We start from the raw sequence: 18,656 nt of genomic DNA, 5'->3' as shown, positions 1-18,656 counted from the left end.
CCCCAGCTACCACGAAAGTCCTCAGTAGCATTTTCTTATTTGATAGTGAAGCCTTCAGGTAAAATTTTGTTCCATCTTTACGTATTATTTATGAGCCAAATCTTTAACATGAAAGCAAAAATAAATAAATAAAGTGAAAACGAAAGGAAAGTTGTATAATGCAACACAGCTCATGATTCCATGAAAATTTGTCGTTTGAGAATTTACATGAACTAGGCTTTCCTGAGCATTAAAAATGGCAATTTGGTGTTGTTTCTGGCTGCAAGTTAACATTTATTCCAGCGTTCATTTGCTGCTATTTCACACAATGGGGATCTGGCAGTCAGGTACTCTTAACACGCATATTACTGGGCCTCAATTAGGTTTTGAATGTTAAAGCAATCTCAGTTTGGATTGACAGGGTATCTAAGGAAAATATACTTATTTCCACTCTCTAGTTCCTATGACAGTGCTTTTTTGTAATGGACATTGTATGGTCATATATTCAATTTTCATGTGAGATGCATCCACTGAATCTCATTAAAAATTACCCAGGCTTGGCTTCACAGACACCTTCACAAACATAGGAATCCGCATTGTGTCTCTTCTCCCTCATAGAATGAATTATCTGGTTGTCAGATTATTCCAGCTTTCCCTTCATTTTCTAAGAGGAATTCATGGACTTTGCAATACATTTTCTGAGCATAACCACCCAATTGTCCATTGCTTGGGTTGCAGTGGCCTACCTGACCTGTACTTAGCATTACTGATGTCCCAGGTTGTGCCAATAAGTTTGTCTTAGGATCCGTCATAGAAGGCGTCACTTGCCTTCTGTATCTTGGTGTTTTATGTTCTTTGTGGCTTGTTGTCATTTGTAGCTGAGATACGGGGGAATGATAACTCTACCAGGTCGCAAGATATCAAGATGGTTCCATTTGAAGCCTCAACTTCCTCTTCTGAAATATAAAAGTTTTTGTGAGAATAAAAGGAACTTACATTAAAGTACTCTGTGAAATGTTAACTTGTAATAACATTTTAAACTAATTAGCCCAAGTTTACATGATATAAAGAATATTGAATTAAGTAGCTTTTTTTCTCCAGTAATGATTAGTCAGTAACTGTTCTAATACCTTAGTACGTATTATTTCATTTAATAATGACATTAACTATATAAAGTAGTTTTATAGTCAAGGTGGTTGAAGCAGAGAAGTTTAGGTAAATGACATAGATCATGACATAGATCATAGTAATAGAACCATAGATCATGACATAGATCATAGTAATAGAACCAGTCTTCATTCAAATCAGTATGTCTCCAGGATCATGTACTAAGCTGATCCCCTGTAAGTGGCCAAATAAAATATTAGTACTAGCCCAGCATGTGTGTCCTTAGGCAAAAACCACATGCTCTCTTTTAGTCCACATTAGCTTTCATATCTGAAAAATAAAGGATGAGTTTCACTTGATGTTCAAAGGTTAATGTGTAAAGGTTTTTTGTAGCTTTAATTCTTTTGATTTCCCACAATTTACCTTTTTCCAAAGCATTCTTTCTCTTCGCTCTTTACAGTAAAGCATTACTGTCATAAATCATACAGCCAGGAAGATTTGTGTGCAATCCTAGGGAGGATTAGTTAGGGAATGGAGGAAGCAGGAACAGAAAAGGGAAGAACCTAGCAAGTCTCACAGAAAAAAAGGTGTCAGCCAAATTCTGTAGGAGAAATGGGAATGTAAATTAGGTCCAGAGTTTGTCCCAACCAGAAACAGGTGGACTAACTCTGGTTTCAGGTTAACGGCACCCCTGATGGGAATGTAACTTCCCAGAGATTTCAGATTCCCTGTGTGTTCAGTCAAGGAGGTTCTGGTACCTTGAGGCTTGTCTCCCAAGGAAGAGTAACAGTATCTCCACCCAGAGCAAAAACACATGGCAACCAGAGGAGGGTCACACAAAAATGGTAAAAGGATTTAAAGGAATCTGGGCAGAGCACCAAGAGTATCTGCTAAGATTACCTAATATGCATTCCAAGAAAGAAAAAATCTAAATGTTTACTCGATTGCTAAATATTTAATAAAATTGTAAATATTTATTAAAGAAAAAATTCTAAATATATACATTTGGAATTAGTATATAATTTATAATGCTTTGTCATCATTAATACAGAAAATGAAGAGAAATACAAATAAGGTAGGTACAATCAATTGACAAAAGAGGAAATAAAATTAGCAAATATATAAAGATATTAGGTTAAAATTATCAAAGAAATATAAATTTAAAGAGGTACCATTTTTCACATATTGCATTTGTAAAAAAAAAAAAGAAAAAGAAAGAGCGAGGACTTTGCTGGTGGCGCAGTGGTTAAGAATACACCTGCCAATGCAGGGGACACGCCCTGGCCCAGGAAGATCCCACATGCCGCGGAGCAACTAAGCCCGTGCACCACAACTACTGAGCCTGCGCTCTAGAGCCTGCATGCCACAACTACTTAAGCCCGTGCGCCTAGAGCCCGTGCTCGGCAACAAGAGAAGCCACCGCAATGAGAAGCCCATGCACCACAACAAAGAGTAGCACCCGTTCACCACAACTAGAGAAAGCCTGAGCACAGCAAGGAAGACCCAACACAGCCAAAAATAAATTAATTAATTAATTAATTTAAAAAAAAGAGTGAGAAAGAGAAAGAAAGGAAGGAAGGAAAGAATGGAATGTAGTAGACTTGTGATTGGGTTGTTGTTTTTTTTTTACTTCTCAATAGTGGCACTTAAAGTTTTTAAAGTATGCAAAGTGCAGTTTATCTGCTTTTTTTGTTTTTTGGTTGCCTAATCCAAGGGAATAAAGATTTATACATATATTTTCTTAAAGAGCTTAATAGTTTAGCTCTTATATTTAGGGCCTTTATCCATTCTTAGTTACTTTTTGTGTATGATGAAATCAAGTGGTCCACTTCATTCTTTTGCATGTGGTTATCAAGTTTTCATAGCACCATTTGTTGAAAAGACTATTCTTGCCCCCATTGTGTTGTCTTGCACCCTTGTAGAAAATAATTTCCTATAAATATTGGGTACATTTCTGGATTCCCAATTGTATTCCATTGATCTATATGTCTATTCTTATGTAACTAACAGTCATGATTAATGTAGCTTTGTGGTAAGTTTTGAAGCCAGGAAGCATGAATACTCCAACTTAATTCTTCTTTCTCAAGATTGTTTTGGCTATTCCATATCCCTAGAATTTCCAAATTAGTGTTAGAATCAGCTTGTCACTTTCTGAAGAAAAGCCAGCTTCCTCCAAAGATGTGAGCTTAAAATTCCTGACCCCTGAAGTACTGAGAGGAGTGAAAAACGATTACACAAAAGATCCAAAAGAAAAGTGTTTGGAGCTAGATGAGGGCAACTCAGACAAAGGGAGGGAAAAAAAAAAAAGAAAAAAAATTAATTTTATATTGTTAAAAAAAAACAAAAAAACATCCAAGTAAACAACTGGCAGAAGACTTTCTCCCATAAGTGTGCATGCTGCACATGTTAATAAACTACTTTTCACTTAGAAAAAAAAAAAAAGACAAAGAGAGGATCCAAATCAGTCTTCTTACTTACACCCCAAGTCCTCAGGGCAAAAAATAACACTGGACATAGTGTTTCTTCTTCTTGGTTATAAACTTGTCCAAGGCAGCAGTTTTCAAGGAATGACCTAGCCCCTGCTCCTCGGGTATGTATCTCCTGGAAAGCATTTATCTGCTGGTAGGAGAGAGGTACTTAGATAAAATGAAAGAAAGAAGCCTGACCCATATTCTTAAAATTGAGAAAAATTTTTTTTACATTTTAGTTTGAGGTTTTTATTAAAATAGTGAGATTCATATATTCTCCATATAATCCAATATAAAGTTACAATTGGAAATAGTAACTTTTCATTAATCACATTAATTGATAGTACCAGAGTGCTTTTAAATATATGCACATTTTTTTTTTAAATTTGCAAAATATATTCACTTTTGTTTTCCATTTTTAACATCATAATAATCGTGGCGTGTTGCCCAATATGGGAGTGTTGCCCAAATTTTATGGACAACATAACTGGAACTCAAAGTCTCATAAGATTATTGGAGTAGTAGGGGTTCAAGCCAAGGTTTCCTAACTATTTGTTCAGTGCACCCTTCACTGCCCATATCCTTAATTATGACAAAGAATCAAGAACTTACTGGTCATAGTATCAGCTCTACCTATTGCTTTATGGACACATACTTTCTCAATCCATCAAGTATTTGATACCTGTATTTTCAGAAATGATATGTGACCTTTGACTTCGCTTAACCAAAGTATGTACAACTCAGTTTAAGTCTTCTTTGAAGGCACAGTGTGACAGACCAAATTTGATGTGCAGGATTCCCTTTCTCCATAATGACACTTCTGACGCGCTGCCTGGAGACAAAAGAGGGAAAGACCCAGGATGTTCCATCTGCTCTCTCACACACACATGCAAATTTTTTTAAATTAAAAACAAAGAAAGGGCTTCTTCCCTGGTGGCGCAGTTGTTGAGAATCTGCCTGCTAATGCAGGGAACATGGGTTCGAGCCCTGATCTGGGAAGATCCCACATGCCGCGGAGCAACTAGGCCTGTGAGCCACAACTACTGAGCCTGCGTGTCTGGAGCCTGTGCTCCACAACAAGAGAGGCTGCGATAGTGAGAGGCCCGTGCACCATGATGAAGAGTGGCCCCCGCTTGCCACAACTAGAGAAACTTCGTTTCTGGCACAGAAACGAAGACCCAACACAGCCAAAAATAAATAAATTAATTAATTAATTTAAAAAAAAAAAGAAATGGCCATTTTTTCCAAAGGGAAAGGGAACTGCTTGGGGAATTTGAATGATGTGACGTTTGTCTGAAAGCTTTAAAGATGAAAGGTGTCACTTTTTACCCATTAGCCTTGTAGAATGATGAGATCCTGAGTGTGCCTTGCTACTTCAAAGGGTCGTTGGAATTCATCTTCCAGGAAAGGCTGCTTGAAAGATTTTTGTGAAGGAGGTGTGGTTCCTCCCAGGGCCTTCCTTCAGCACACTTGTAGATTGCTACAACCTTTAGTGTTCACCAAACTTTTTAATGTAACTTCTAAATCTTTTTGGGTCCCTCATGTAAATTCTCATAGAGGACATGAGGTATCTTCTGTCATTGTTCAAGCCCAGATGGAACTTCCAGAGGTTAGACTAGGGTTCTCTCCTCTTGCTTAAAGATATATATATATATATATATATATATATATATATATATATATATATATATATATATATATATATATGTACCTCATCTCAATGATCAGAGAAGTAAGGGTGCATTTGGAGTTCAAATTCTGGAAACAAATCATACTTTGCCTAAGAGCTCTCTTGCTGCTCTGCCAGTTGCCCAGTGTGCCCCAGAGTACCACTAAGAATGCTAATTATGGGTTTAGGATTTCCAGAGAGAAAAAGGACAATGGGCAGATCTGTGTGTGGGGTGGCAAATAGTGTATAATTATTTGCAAATCTGCCTTAAGGCAAGAGAGAACCAACATCTCCTACTAGGTCTGCTTGCCAGGGGAATACTTCCTAGCTAATTGACTATTTCCCAAGGAGATTATTTTTCTCATTACATCATTCCCAAAGTGATGATTCTGAGATTTTTGCCTAATGTTTTCTTTAATACTTAAACCAGTAACCATAAATAGTATCATTTTTGTTTGTAGTCTTATCCAATATAGTAGGGACTATAAATTGTTTCCATTTACAGTGATTCAGGAGAGGCCAGAGTTTGGTGGATCTTCTTATTCCAGTCCCTGGTGGAGAGTTTTTCATAAAAGCAACCATCAGTATTGCAGTTGGCTGCCATCTAAACTCCTCTTGTTTATTTCCGAAGCAAAGCTGGCTTTCCTCCCAAAGTGCAATGGGAGCCAGTTGGCCTAGTTAGTCTCTGAGAGGCTCAACTTTGCATTTCCCCAACCCCGAGAACTTCCTTTGGGTAAACAAGCCCAAAGACTTACCTGTTTTTACTTTCTGTAACTTACTTGTGTTTGGAATCTAATCATCACTGTTTCGTAGATACAGTGTACTAATTCATACTAATTCATACATATAATCCCATTCCTATTCCAGCTTATTCCCTAAATACTTAATACAAAATCTGCTTCCACACCCTCCCTTACTTCTTTACATATATCATTACACACACACATACACACACACACACGTACACCCAAGCATGCGCAAACACAATTATTGGTCAAATATGTCAATCAAATGTCTCGAGAAGTCTATATTCAAAAGGGAAGACATTTTAATATTCTTACATTCCAACATTAATTTAAAAAATGATTTTTGAGACCTTGAATTGAAAAAAAAAATGTATGTTAGCCATACTCCCAAGAAAGACAACTAATACATTAATATAGTTTGTGTGTTTTATAAATTTTATAGGATATATCCATGGCTTAAAGGATTTACTGTGATACAGCTTTATGGTTTCTAAATTCTAAAATACCCTCTGTTAAGCTAACTAGAATATGAAGAATATTTTGTCAAATTCTGATCCACTTTTTGTCTCCTCCTGGTGGAATTCCTATGGTTTTTTTCACTGTTTTTCACAGATACTAAAGATTGGCAGATAATTTTACTTCATATTTCCCGTGTAAAAATAAGCATAAATCTATAAAACATGTTATTACTCTTATTTTAACTAATAATTATTAGCACATATACATTCTTAAAATGCTAAAAAGAGAGCTATAAATATATGTCAATATCAGTGTTGAATTTTACCAGGACCCTGTGCTCCTGGAAAATGGCAGTGGCTAAGGAAACCATCTCCACAATTTTGTTTTTCAGAAATCTTTCTACCCTTTTATGTTCCAGTTAATGGCTTACCACCAAGAAGTGTGCTTCCCCATATGACTTAGTTGAGACTCCTTGTAAACTCTTTCTCATGACCCCCCCTCTCACAGATGACCCTCCTTATTTACCTGTGATGAGACCAAACACAGACCTTTCTCCTTTTTCCTGAACCTGCTGTAAAGGGCAGACACAGACCCTCTAATGTCTTGTTCTTTATCTCATGAATGATTAGCTAAGATTAAATCTGTCCCCCTGAAACTAGATAGACACAGAGATAAACATTTCCTGCTCAGCTGACTGACTGAGACTCATCTAACAGCAAAATAACAACTCCAACTATAAATCACTCTTGTTTCCTCCCTATGAGAGTCAAGGTCACAGCACCATGCTGAGACCTTCTGATCTTTGGATCTGGGCTGCTGTCCTTATTACAACCAGTGATGCTAGACAAAGCTACGACTCCATTCAGATAGCATCAAACAAAACTCTGGAACCAGTGGATAAGTTCGTCACCAAGCACTCCTTGAATAATCTTTCTTTCCTGCACTCTCTGCATTTGGCTTCAGCACTGCACACAGGCATGGTCGCATACAGATATAAACATACATTTGGACCTTTCTTGAGCTCTTTGCTTAAAACAGGCAACTGTCCTTCATCAAATGTAAAAGTCTCAAAGGCAGGATAAAGAACAGCTTTTCTTTCTTTTTTTTTTTTTTTAACATCTTTATTGGGGTATAATTACTTTACAATGGTGTGTTAGTTTCTGCTTTATAACAAAGTGAATCAGTTATACATATACATATGTTCCCATATCTCTTCCCTCTTGCGTCTCCCTCCCTCCCACCCTCCCTATCCCACCCCTCCAGGCTGTCACAAAGCACCGAGCCAATATCCCTGTGCCATGCGGCTGCTTCCCACTAGCTATCTACCTTACTACGTTTGTTAGTGTGTATATGTCCATGACTCTCTCTCGCTCCGTCACAGCTCACCCTTCCCCCTCCCCATAACCTCAAGTTCGTTCTCTAGGAGGTCTGCGTCTTTATTCCTGCCTTACCCCTAGGTTCTTCATGACATTTTTTTTTTCTTAAATTCCATATATATGTGTTAGCATACTGTATTTGTCTTTTTCTTTCTGACTTACTTCACTGTGTATGACAGACTCTAGGTCTATCCACCTCATTACAAATAGCTCAATTTCGTTTCTTTTTATGGCTGAGTAATATTCCATTGTATATATGTGCCACATCTTCTTTATCCATTCATCCGATGATGGGCACTTAGGTTGTTTCCATCTCCGGGCAAAGAACAGCTTTTCTAAGTCTTCAAAACCCCTTGGAGTATCTATTTCACAAGGGGTAAACACTGTTAGCCTTTTGGGTTTAGTTGATACTTTTTCCTAAAAAAAATTAGGTGGCGTTTTCCTTCCTTCTTTCTTAATTCATAAGCACCAAGCAAGTTTTGTCCTCCTGAGATATCCTCTTTTTTTTTTTTTTTTTGGAGACAAAACAGATGGGCCAAATCTGCTATGAGCTGTTACAACTTATTCCTTGGTAATTCTGTGGGTCACCTTTGAGCAGGTCATGTGGTGTGTGTGCTGGGGGCTCACAGAAATGAATGAATGAGTGTACATTCATCACCTGGGGCTGTGAGGCCAGTGCTTCTCTGCAGTGCCTCCTTGCTGCTCCTTGTTAATGTCAACAACGCAGTGCCAAACTCCTGTAAAAATCTTCTGCAAAACTTGTTGGAAAAGGTGGGCTCCTGAAGTAATGCACCATAGAGGCAACTGGATTTTCATTAAATAAGAATACTCACTACCATGTCTGAGCTGCCTACTGCTAACCTCAGCACCAGGTACATCACACGCGGTATGTTTTCAACTGTGCAACAACCTCTTGAAAGTCAGATTGAAATCAGACTCCAGGATTTCTGCTCTCTCCTTTACTGAATCTGCTACAGAAAATCAGAGATTGTAGAGCACTTGAAAACCTTCCTAGACTACCAATAATCCTCAGAAGAGGTTCTGGGGGGGCCTAACTCTAAATTCACACTCTTACCTTATATTCCGTTAAATGAAGCAAGAAGGTAGGCCCACGATGGGCACATAAACTACTGTGACTAAAGGTCTCAAGGGCTGATGCCAAGGCTGTCTGTTCTCAGGCTTCTCTGAACAGCTCGGTGGTGGTGGTGGGGCGGGAGGTGATGGTAGAGACATAAAGAAAACCAGTGAAGAGTTGTAGGAAATTATCTGATTGTTTTCTCCCTAGAGGGTGTTATGAAAGTCTCATCCCCAAATCTGAGGAAGCAGAATGTAGATTTCCAGAAACAAGGTGAGATGAAGGCAAAATGTTATTTATACCAGTATGAACTCACATCAGCTCTTTCTGGATGTGCAGCTGTATAAAACTGCCTTTCTTAGGAATAATGAAGTTTGAGACAGAGGTGTTTCTTCCTCAGTTATAAAAAACCATTTCAGGGAGCTGGCTTTCTGCATTGTGTCCCTTCTATACCTGGGTTCGCAGATACTCAAGCCAGTCTGGGAGTGGTGAGAAGCTTGTGAATTGCCAAATGGAATTCTGTTTGCGGTTTGGAGTGAGGGAACGAGAAAGTGAACTCATGACTTTTGTTTCTGACCACACTGAGAAGACATGTCCTTGAATCTTTCCAAAGCACCACGTCCTCTGCTTGATCAGTGAATTGTCAAGGTGAACTTTCATCTACCAGTCCTCCAATTTCAGATCTGAAGATGATTTCAAAAGAATAGAGTTATACAGTGAAGTGATCTAAGAAAAATATATCTACCAATGTTTGGGAAAGATAGCAGGGAGAAAAGGCGAAATTATTGACAAAGAAACCCAAAACTAGATAAGACAAATGCTGATGGCAACTCTAGTGCGAAGATAAAGTACCCATGTTGGTACCCTTAAGCAGCGGTCCCCAACCTTTTTGGCACCAGGGACCGGTTTCCTGGAAGACAATTTTTCCATGACTGGGGGCAGGGGGATGGTTCAGGCGGTAATGCGAGCGATGGGGAGTTAAGAGGAGCGCAGATGAAGCTTCACTCGCTCACCCACTGCTCACCTCCTGCTGTGCGGCCCTGTGTGGGCAGTTGGGGACCCCTGCCCTAAAGGACAGGCAATTTGAATTCAATACAAAACAAAAATTACATAGATATCTCACTGTGACACTCAGATCCTTAAACACTGAGTTTCCAGCTCATTGTCTACCTCTGCTTCTCCGCTACACTCACTGTACATTCCAACTGGACTCTTACTGCTGGAGGATGGCTTCACGCCTTCCTGGTATGGCAGAGGCATAAAGTGCCCTCTGCTGCCACAGTCCACTTGAGTCATCTCCTGACTTGAGATGCCTGAGGCTTGTGTGTCTATCCCAATCCAAAGAGACCTGCCCAAAGAGTAGGGGTCTTCTACTAAGCTCTCCAGGACTCCTCTGAGACCCCTCTCACTATACTTGGTGTAATGAGGCTCTGTACTTGTGCTCCTCCGCCTGTGAACTCAGAGCACATCTTCTGCCAAAGAAGTCCTCTTCACAAAAAATCCTCCCTCAACCTCCAATATGTTGTACCATCTACCCAATTCTTTTTTTTTTTTTTTTAATCTATCTATTTATTTATTTATTTTTGGCTGTGTTGGGTCTTCATTGCTGTGCGCAGGCTTTCTCTAGTCGCGGTAAGCAGGGTCTACTCTTCGTTGCGGTGCGTGGGCTTCTCATTGTCGTGGCTTCTCTTGTTGCGGAGCAAGGGCTCTAAGCGTGCAGGCTTCAGTAGTCATGGCACGTGGGCTCAGTAGTTATGGCTTGCAGGCTTTAGAGCTCAGGCTCAGTAGTTCTGGCGCATGGGCTTAGTTGCTCCGTGGCACGTGGGATCTTCCCGAGCCAGGGCTCGGACCTAGGTATGCCTGCATTGGCAGGCAGATTCTTAACCACTGTGCCACCAGGGAAACCCCCCATCTACCCAATTCTTAGTTAACCTACCTTGAAATTTTGGCATTGTCTTTTGGCAACTCCCACTGAAATTTCACATTTATTTTATCTTAGTGCCTCATTCAAAACTTCTAATTTCTCCTCCTATTATACAGCATTCAGCATTTCCTAATCCATGAGAGTGCAATTAGGTGACAATCTACATACCTTAAATCTGAACATTGTTACAATCATTTTTTGTGACTAGGATATAGTTGCGGCTGGAAGTTTTTCACCTTTCCGATTTTTGCTTTTTGCTCTGTAGAATTTATATATTATTTTGTTTATTTATGAAATTAGAATATAATGCACAAATCCTTGGAGTCAAGGTGTTGTGAACAGACAGATCCACCAGGGGATTTTTCCAGTACATTGTGAATGAATCCTATGTATAATACATAAAGCTCCCACGAGAAATAAATAACGTTATTTGTTGAGAACTATGAAGAAAACAATCTGCTTCTCTTTTTAAAAAAGGCCACAATGATGTACTATGGAATGTGTATCATAATAACAGGAGTGGACTAAAGCAAGAGAGAAAAAGGAACATGCAACCATGGGAAGAAGGCTAACCACATTAACCCTTCGTAAAGTGTTTACTTCATGAAATGTTTTGAGATATCACATTGCCTACACACATGATTCCAGTGGATATCATGAAGGATATTACGATTCTACAAGCTAGACTGATTTCTGTAGTAACTACATTTATCCAGAGAACCCACAGCTAATAAAAGAGCACCCTATTACTCCTAGGGGTGTAAACTCCTCTTGGCCTGAGAGGATGGTAAATAAATTGAGGTTGCTGGGATTGAAGAAGAGATGTTCTGTGTACTCACACCAACAAGATATATTCTTTGTGGTCCAAAATGGCATTTCCCATTTCTTGATAGTCTGTATAATTTATCTATTTTGTTTGTTTATTGTCAGTCTCTTCCACTAAAATATAAGTTCCATGAAGGTAGGGAGCTTTGTTTTGTTTTCTGTTGCATCTTCCATGCCTGGCACCTAGCTCCTGGAAGGTTTATATAATGAGTAAGCTAAGAAGAAAGGGTGAAAATATAGGAAGGCAGGTTTTTGACTCAACACAAAGACTTTTAAAATTACCTCTGTACTTGTATACTGTCTGCAGGCTGTGTGGTCTTCAGCAGGAAGTGGTTTCTTCTCTAGAGCTCCAGCTAAATCCAGATGACTGTTGGCCTGGGATATTTTGGGGGACGACACATTGGAGGTGTTTGAACACCAGGTTCACTTCCAGCCTTGTGGTTCTAAGGATGGGCCTTTGCCAAAGAATTTACAGTGGAGGGAACCCAGGGCAATCATACTGTGTTAATGATGGCAACTTATTGAACTTGGGATACAAGAGGTAAGGAGTCAAAGATGGCACTGAGACTCCCAGTCTGGAGATATTGGTGTCACTGAAGGGAAAAACTCTAATTCAACAGAAATGCTGGTTTGTAGGCAAACTTTAAATCATGGTTAGAAATTCTGAGTTTGATGTGTTAGTGGATTACACAGGAGACATCCAGAAGGTGATTATATTCAGGCAGATACGGAGCTCAGGAGAGGCTGAGTTATGTCATTCCCATTTGTTAGAAAAATCCACACCCCTCTCTATAGTAGGTAGAGATATCCAAGAAAAGTATGCGTAACTCTTCCCTAACTGGTCATGCACATCCACCTTTATGAAATAATTAGCCTCAGTATTAAAAAACAGAACAATTTTCAGATTATTATATCAGAAGAACAAGAATGTTTCTTGAAAGTTGTAATCTGTATTTTGATTGAGGACCATATAGTGTATTTTGAAAAGCTTTATTTAGACTATGTGATAACTTAATACATATTAATAAAAGTGGTTTCTGATGTGTTTTAAAAATCATGCTTAAAAGATGCCATCAGTGAATAGTATATTTAGCTATACAATTTTATATTATATAGAATGTAGGTATTATAGTTTCATTTCCTAGATGAGAAGAACAGAGGCCCAGAGTGACTTTATTGCTTATAGAGCTCAAACTTGAATCCCTGTCTTCAGAGCCTGAGTGTGGAGCTCTTTCTCCAGCATTCTGCTTCAGCGAGCTGTGAGTCACCAGACTGAGACTCCGCCCTACCATGGGACTGATCAGCTGGCTGCTCATTGGCAGTGAGAATGTCTACCACTTGTCCTTGACTCAGTTGTGGATCCCCCCCGCCCCCAATTCTAGTTGCAGTGCTTACCACCTGCTACCAGGGAGCCTCATGGTAAAACTGCAAGTTAATGATGATTGTACCAGCCAGAGTTTCTTGGATGGGCTGATAAAACCCACTCCCCAATACAAGGCTATCGCAGCAATAGGTCCTTTTTTTTTTTTTCCCTTCTACTAGTGATAATGTTCACTGCGAGAGCAGCTAATGGGTAGTCAAGTGCAGAGGCTTGGGATCTGGGAGAAAATGAGCTGAACAGGGAACCATGAATAAGCTGTTAAAGCCAAGTGGAAATGAGAAGTGGGGGTAATTTGGAGAGGTAGATGAAGAAGGCATTGGGGAGCACTGTGACAACACGGGGTTAGTTTTGTGCGAATGCAGTTTCAGGGGAGCATTTGCCCAGCTGCAGCATTACAGCATCCCTTTTTGTACACTGGATTTATTTCAGTGGGGAAGGAAGAAGGGAGGGGCCGTAGGAATAATGGGGGGGCGGCAATGAATTAGGAATGTTTTGGAAAAGTAATTTTCTGTCTTATATACTCGACAAAAGCACCTGCTATAATTTCACAATATTTTCTGTGAAAGCTAACCTTTATTTGCTATACAGGAAAGGTTGGCCAGTTACTGCCCAGCACTCACAGAAGGTAGAGATTGGGTCAATTTTTACTTAAGAGGACTGTGCCTTGCACTGGAAAGCTGAAGGAATATAGATTCAAGGGCTTGTGGTATTTTTTTCACTCGCAATTTTTGGAACCATAATTCAGTACTACTGGATTAGGGCATGTTCTATCAAACTAACAATCAAAAGCTTTCCTATGGGGAAAGTATTAATGTTATAGCTGAAAGAGGTGACAGCCGAATTACTGACATCAAAAATAATTTATTAACCGTGTCTGTGCAAAATACTCTGGTAGGCACCAAATCTCAGGGGCTTCCTGTTTCAATACATCCTTCTCTCTTTGCAGTCTTTTCAGTGTACCATTCGGCTCTTCACCTGTGAATAAAATGGATACCTTGAAAACTTCATCTTTGGGGACACGATTACAGGCCAAGAGAACGCTGTTTTCATCATCAGCGCCAATCATACAGTGCAGGGAAGGTGTTCTAGGAGGCTGCCATCCTCAAACTCTCTTTCTTGGAGCTTGTAAAACATCTTTCCGGTTTCCACTTTAGATCAGGAAATCCGGGAAGAGTCGACTAGAGAGGTTTTGCACCATCAGCATAAACCACGCTGATGCTGGCTCTCTACCCCTTCATCCTTCCTTCTTAGGCCGGTCCCCTAGTCCCCCAGGCGGGTCCCACACTGCACCTGAGATATAGGTACACAGGTGCCTCTCTACCCAAAGGAAGAAAGGAAAGAATTTTGGATACCAACCCAAATCGTTTTAAATGTTACCTCACATTCAGTTACCTTGTGATGTGTGCACCTGTGTGTACATCTACATTTAAAGACAATACTTTTTAAAAAGGTAAGTTAGCACACGTCGGCTAAGAGGTATCTGCCGGGTGTAATTGCACAAAGGTCTGTTTCACCAGCATCTCTCTTAGCAAGTCGGAGGGAACGGGCTCTTGATCCAGCAGCGCCCGCTGCCAGGCGGGGAAGCGCACAGACACCCCCCCGCACGCGCACACACCCCTGCTCTCTCGCCCCGCAGCTTCAGCCTCTGACCCCACTTCATCCACACAGGAAAGGGGCTCACAACCGGTGGGTCGGGAGCTGCTTTTGCCACACACTTCCACGCGAGCGTTTGCTTGGATCATTTATCTTGTACGCGTTAAGAAACCACCATTAGGTGTTGGGGGGAGGCGCTACTTTGCCTGAAGCCCAGCCAGTCCGTGGCGGCTCCGCGCACACCGCACCCGCCTGGCTGCCAGCGCCCGCCTGGAGCCGCCTCCCGCCCGGGGTCCCTGTTCCCCCGGATCCCGGACGCGGTCTCTCGTTTCACGTCTCCCCCTTAAAGTGCGACCGGACAGGGGCGCCGGGCAGTGCTTTCGAATCTTCTGCGGCTTGCGGGGTTCCCTCCGCGGCGGGTCGGACAGCACCCGCCGCGGGCGCCCAGTGCGTCCCCGGCCCCGGGCTCGCGGCGGCGGCGCAGCTCGCTGGAGTTTGACTCTCGGGCAGCGGCGCCGGCGCGGAGTCTCAGGCGGCGGGAGCTAGGCGAGCCCGGCCGCTTGCCCTCCGCACTGCGCTCGGATTGGTCTCTCCCAGACAGTGCTAGCCGAGGGTTGGCTGCGGGCCGGCTGAAGAACAGGTGCACCTTACCGCCCGGACTCGCGGAGCAGCCGCCGAGGAAAGCGGCGCGGCGGGCCCGGCGACCGGCGGCGGCCAGGCCGGCCCCTCTGTGTCGGAATGCGGCTCTCTGGCACCTGGCGTTCCGCGGCCGGCCCGCTCAGCCCCTGAAGGCGGCGCGAGGCCCAGGGGCGGCGCGGGCGGGCGCCCCGGGGAGCTGGCCGGGTGCGGCGCCCCGAGGATGCCGGCGCGGCTGGAGCGCATGCAGGCGGCGGGCGGCAGCGGCAGCGGCAGCAGCAGCAGCAGCAGCAGCAAAAGCAGCAGCAGACGACACGGGGCCCCGGCGCACAGGAGGCCGCCTGCCGGGCTGCAGACGCGCCCCGCCGCTCCCTGACCGGCCGGCGGCGCAGGGGGCCAGTCTAGCCCCTCTTCAGAGCTCCTCGCCGCCACCTCCCCGGCCCGCGTCCCCTCCCCGGCCCGCGTCCCCTCCCCCGCTCCTCTCCTCCCCGCCCGCCGCCCGCCTCTCGGGGGGAGGGGCGTGGGGGCAGGGAGCCGATTTGCATGCGGCCGCCGCGGCCGCTGCCTGCGCCCGAGCCCGCCGCCGCCGCCGCCGGAGCCCGCGCCTGCGCCCGGCCCGCGCGGCCCCATGCCTCTGGCGCGGCCCTCGGGGGGGCGAAGGTGAAGACCGGCTCCTAGGATGAGTGAAGGGGCGGCCGCTGCCTCGCCACCTGGAGCCGCTTCGGCAGCCGCCGCCTCGGCCGAGGAGGGCACCGCGGCGGCTGTGGCTGCGGCGGCGGCGGCGGCAGCGGCGGCGGGCGGGGGCCCGGACGGCGGCGGCGAAGGGGCGGCCGAGCCCCCCCGGGAGTTACGCTGTAGCGACTGCATCGTGTGGAACCGGCAGCAGACGTGGCTGTGCGTGGTGCCTCTGTTCATCGGCTTCATCGGCCTGGGGCTCAGCCTCATGCTGCTCAAATGGATCGTGGTGGGCTCCGTCAAGGAATACGTGCCCACCGACCTGGTGGACTCCAAGGGGATGGGCCAGGACCCCTTCTTTCTCTCCAAGCCCAGCTCCTTCCCCAAGGCCATGGAGACCACCACCACGACCACTTCCACCACGTCTCCAGCCACCTCCGCCGGCAGCGCCGCCTCTTCCAGGACGCCCAACCGGATTAGCACCCGGCTGACCACCATCACGCGGGCGCCCACTCGCTTCCCCGGGCAGCGGGTGCCCATCCGGGCCAGCCCGCGTTCCACCACGGCACGGAACACTGCGGCCCCCTCGACGGTCTTGTCCACGACAGCCCCTTTCTTCGGTAGCAGCACTCCGGGCTCCCGACCCCCGGTGCCAGGAACCCCCAGTACCCCGGCCATGCCCTCCTGGCCCACTGCGGCATACGCTACCTCCTCCTACCTTCATGATTCGACTCCCTCCTGGACCCTGTCTCCCTTTCAGGATGCTGCCTCCTCCTCTTCCTTCTCCTCGTCTTCCTCCTCTACCACCACCACGCCAGAAACTAGCACCAGCCCCAAATTTCGTAAGTAAACACTGTGTCTGAACTCTGATTTACTGCTGAGTTTCCATTCTGCCCTCCTGTTGTCCTTTCCCCTCGCCAACGCCTGTCTTCTAGCATCCTTCACCCCCACCCCCACCCCCCACTCCATTCCAGGTTTGGAACACGGAGTGAGAGAATTAAACCTGGCCACAGGGGAGGTAAAAGGTGCCGGCCTTTTCCTGTGTGTGTGTGCGTGGGGGTAGGGGTGGTGTGAAGCAGAGGGAGATTGTCAGCCAAGCTCCACGGGCCCTACTTAAGTGGGTCCCAAATGAGAACTAACTCCCTTCAACGGGTTAAAGCGAGTGCAGACCTGCTGGGGAGCTCTGGGATCCGGCTCCTGATGAGAGCTGGGGAGGAAGGAAGGAAGGAGGGAGGGAGGGGGAGGAGGGGGGAGGGAGGGCCTTCCCAAAAGCACTGAGCCCTTTCCCCGCCCGTGGGAAGGAGAGAAAGAAAAGCACATGTAAATCGACCGACGTTAAACCGCGGAGGGAAGTTGTATCCATGTGGGGGTGGGCTGGGGTGTGTGTGTGTGATGATTTGATGGAGATGTTGGTACGGTGAAGCTGTAGACACTTCCAGCAGCCCTGACCCGGGCAGGGACCAGGAAGGGTTAATTAGAAGCCATTGTGGGAGGTAGGGAAAGGAGGCGATCCATGGCGAAGGGCTAAAGTGATCACCTCCTACCCTGCCCATGGCCATTCCAAGGTGTAGAAACGGATTCTGTGGCCGCCGAGAGTGAGTTAACTAGGGGGAATTATGAAGGGATCCCTGCAGAGCTGCCGCCTCTAGGGTCCTGACGGAGGAGGAGTTTTTTCAGCTCTGCCAAGCGTTTGCTTTGTTCGATTCCCAAAGGTGGAGAGTGAACCTCCTCTCCCCTCCCTATATGCCTGAAAAATTTAGGCAAAATGGGACAGTTCTGTGCACTCAAGGGTGAGAAAATCAACTCATTTGAAACAGGTCACTCTTTGAATGTAGCTTCTTCACCCTTGGCTCAGTTGCTGCCACTACTGGCCAGTTTCCCCAAGCATGATAGCTTTCTATCTGTCTAGGAGGTCTATATTTTCCCTATACCTTTATACATGTTTTAGATGACTAATTGACCTCCCAGCACCCTCCCACCACCTCACCTTGTTCTTATTATAAGGAAATTTTAGGAAGGTTCTTAATCTGACTATCAATCAGGATCTGAGAACAGTGTGTGCAACCTGTGAAGGTTATTTAGGACAAACCCCCAGCCTGCCAGTTCAAGTTCTGTGCAAGGCTTTTCTCCAAAAACTGCCTGGCTATGCCTTCTTTATACTGTATTTCTGTTTTGAGCCATAACATCTGGAGGGGAAGCAAGACTGCTCATCGTTAACTCTTGAGTAGGAGTACCAAGCTTTCAGTCATCTGGCAGTTTTTCATTTCTCTGACCTGTGGTCTTAGCTGGGGTGTTATTTAATCCTTGAAACTTTTTTGTTTTTGGATTTGTTGTATTTGTGGCTAAAGTCCAAGGAGAGATATTCCTTATGCTTTTACTCTGCTTTGGAAAAAAAAATAGGCCAAAAGATAAACTGAGAGACAGAGAGGAGAGGGGAAGGGAGGGAATCTGCCACAAACCAGAATGGCAGTCAAACTGGTAACTTGCTGCTTCTCTCTCCTTTGGCTGAAGCAGTCATTTTTGAGAGCACATTTTCTCAGGAGGTGTGTAGAGGTTTCTCTCAACAAATCTAGCTGCTTGAGTTTTGTGGATGAGTAAAGGATGTGCAAGTGTATGTGCAAACATATTCAATGGATTGAAAATAGATGCGTTTATCTTGAAGACCCCAGGTTTTTTATCTTTTCTTTTGTTACAGTTGATGTGAATAATGGAGTGTGGATGTACTTCTCAGCCTTGTGTGTGT

General features: G+C 44.4%; 1 protein-coding gene and 1 long non-coding RNA gene across 11 annotated transcripts in view; one reads left to right on the top strand and one right to left on the bottom strand.

Moving 5' to 3' along the window:
- Window positions 1-728: 728 nt before the first annotated feature.
- LOC137209125 (uncharacterized) lies at window positions 729-17,059 on the bottom strand. Its single transcript, XR_010935907.1, has 4 exons — window positions 16,632-17,059; window positions 4,237-4,386; window positions 3,565-3,705; window positions 729-935 (listed from the first exon to the last, which is right to left on the bottom strand). It is a non-coding gene; the product is annotated as an uncharacterized lncRNA (long non-coding RNA).
- The window catches only part of NRG3 (neuregulin 3), a 1,058,708-nt gene continuing 1,055,863 nt past the window's right edge, over window positions 15,812-18,656 (top strand). For 6 of the 10 annotated variants that reach the window (XM_067710344.1, XM_067710347.1, XM_067710345.1 and 3 more), the window contains exon 1: window positions 15,812-16,755. In XM_067710344.1, the coding sequence (XP_067566445.1) occupies window positions 15,918-16,755 (838 nt within the window). In that variant the 5' untranslated portion in view covers window positions 15,812-15,917. The remainder of the gene's footprint in view (window positions 16,756-18,656) is intronic. The other 4 variants (XM_067710352.1, XM_067710351.1, XM_067710350.1 and 1 more) reach the window with 1 other exon arrangement.

Source organism: Pseudorca crassidens, chromosome 16, assembly GCF_039906515.1.
Source record: "Pseudorca crassidens isolate mPseCra1 chromosome 16, mPseCra1.hap1, whole genome shotgun sequence".
NCBI classification, from domain to species: Eukaryota; Metazoa; Chordata; class Mammalia; order Artiodactyla; family Delphinidae; genus Pseudorca; species Pseudorca crassidens.
This window is presented reverse-complemented; position numbering and strand designations above follow the sequence as displayed.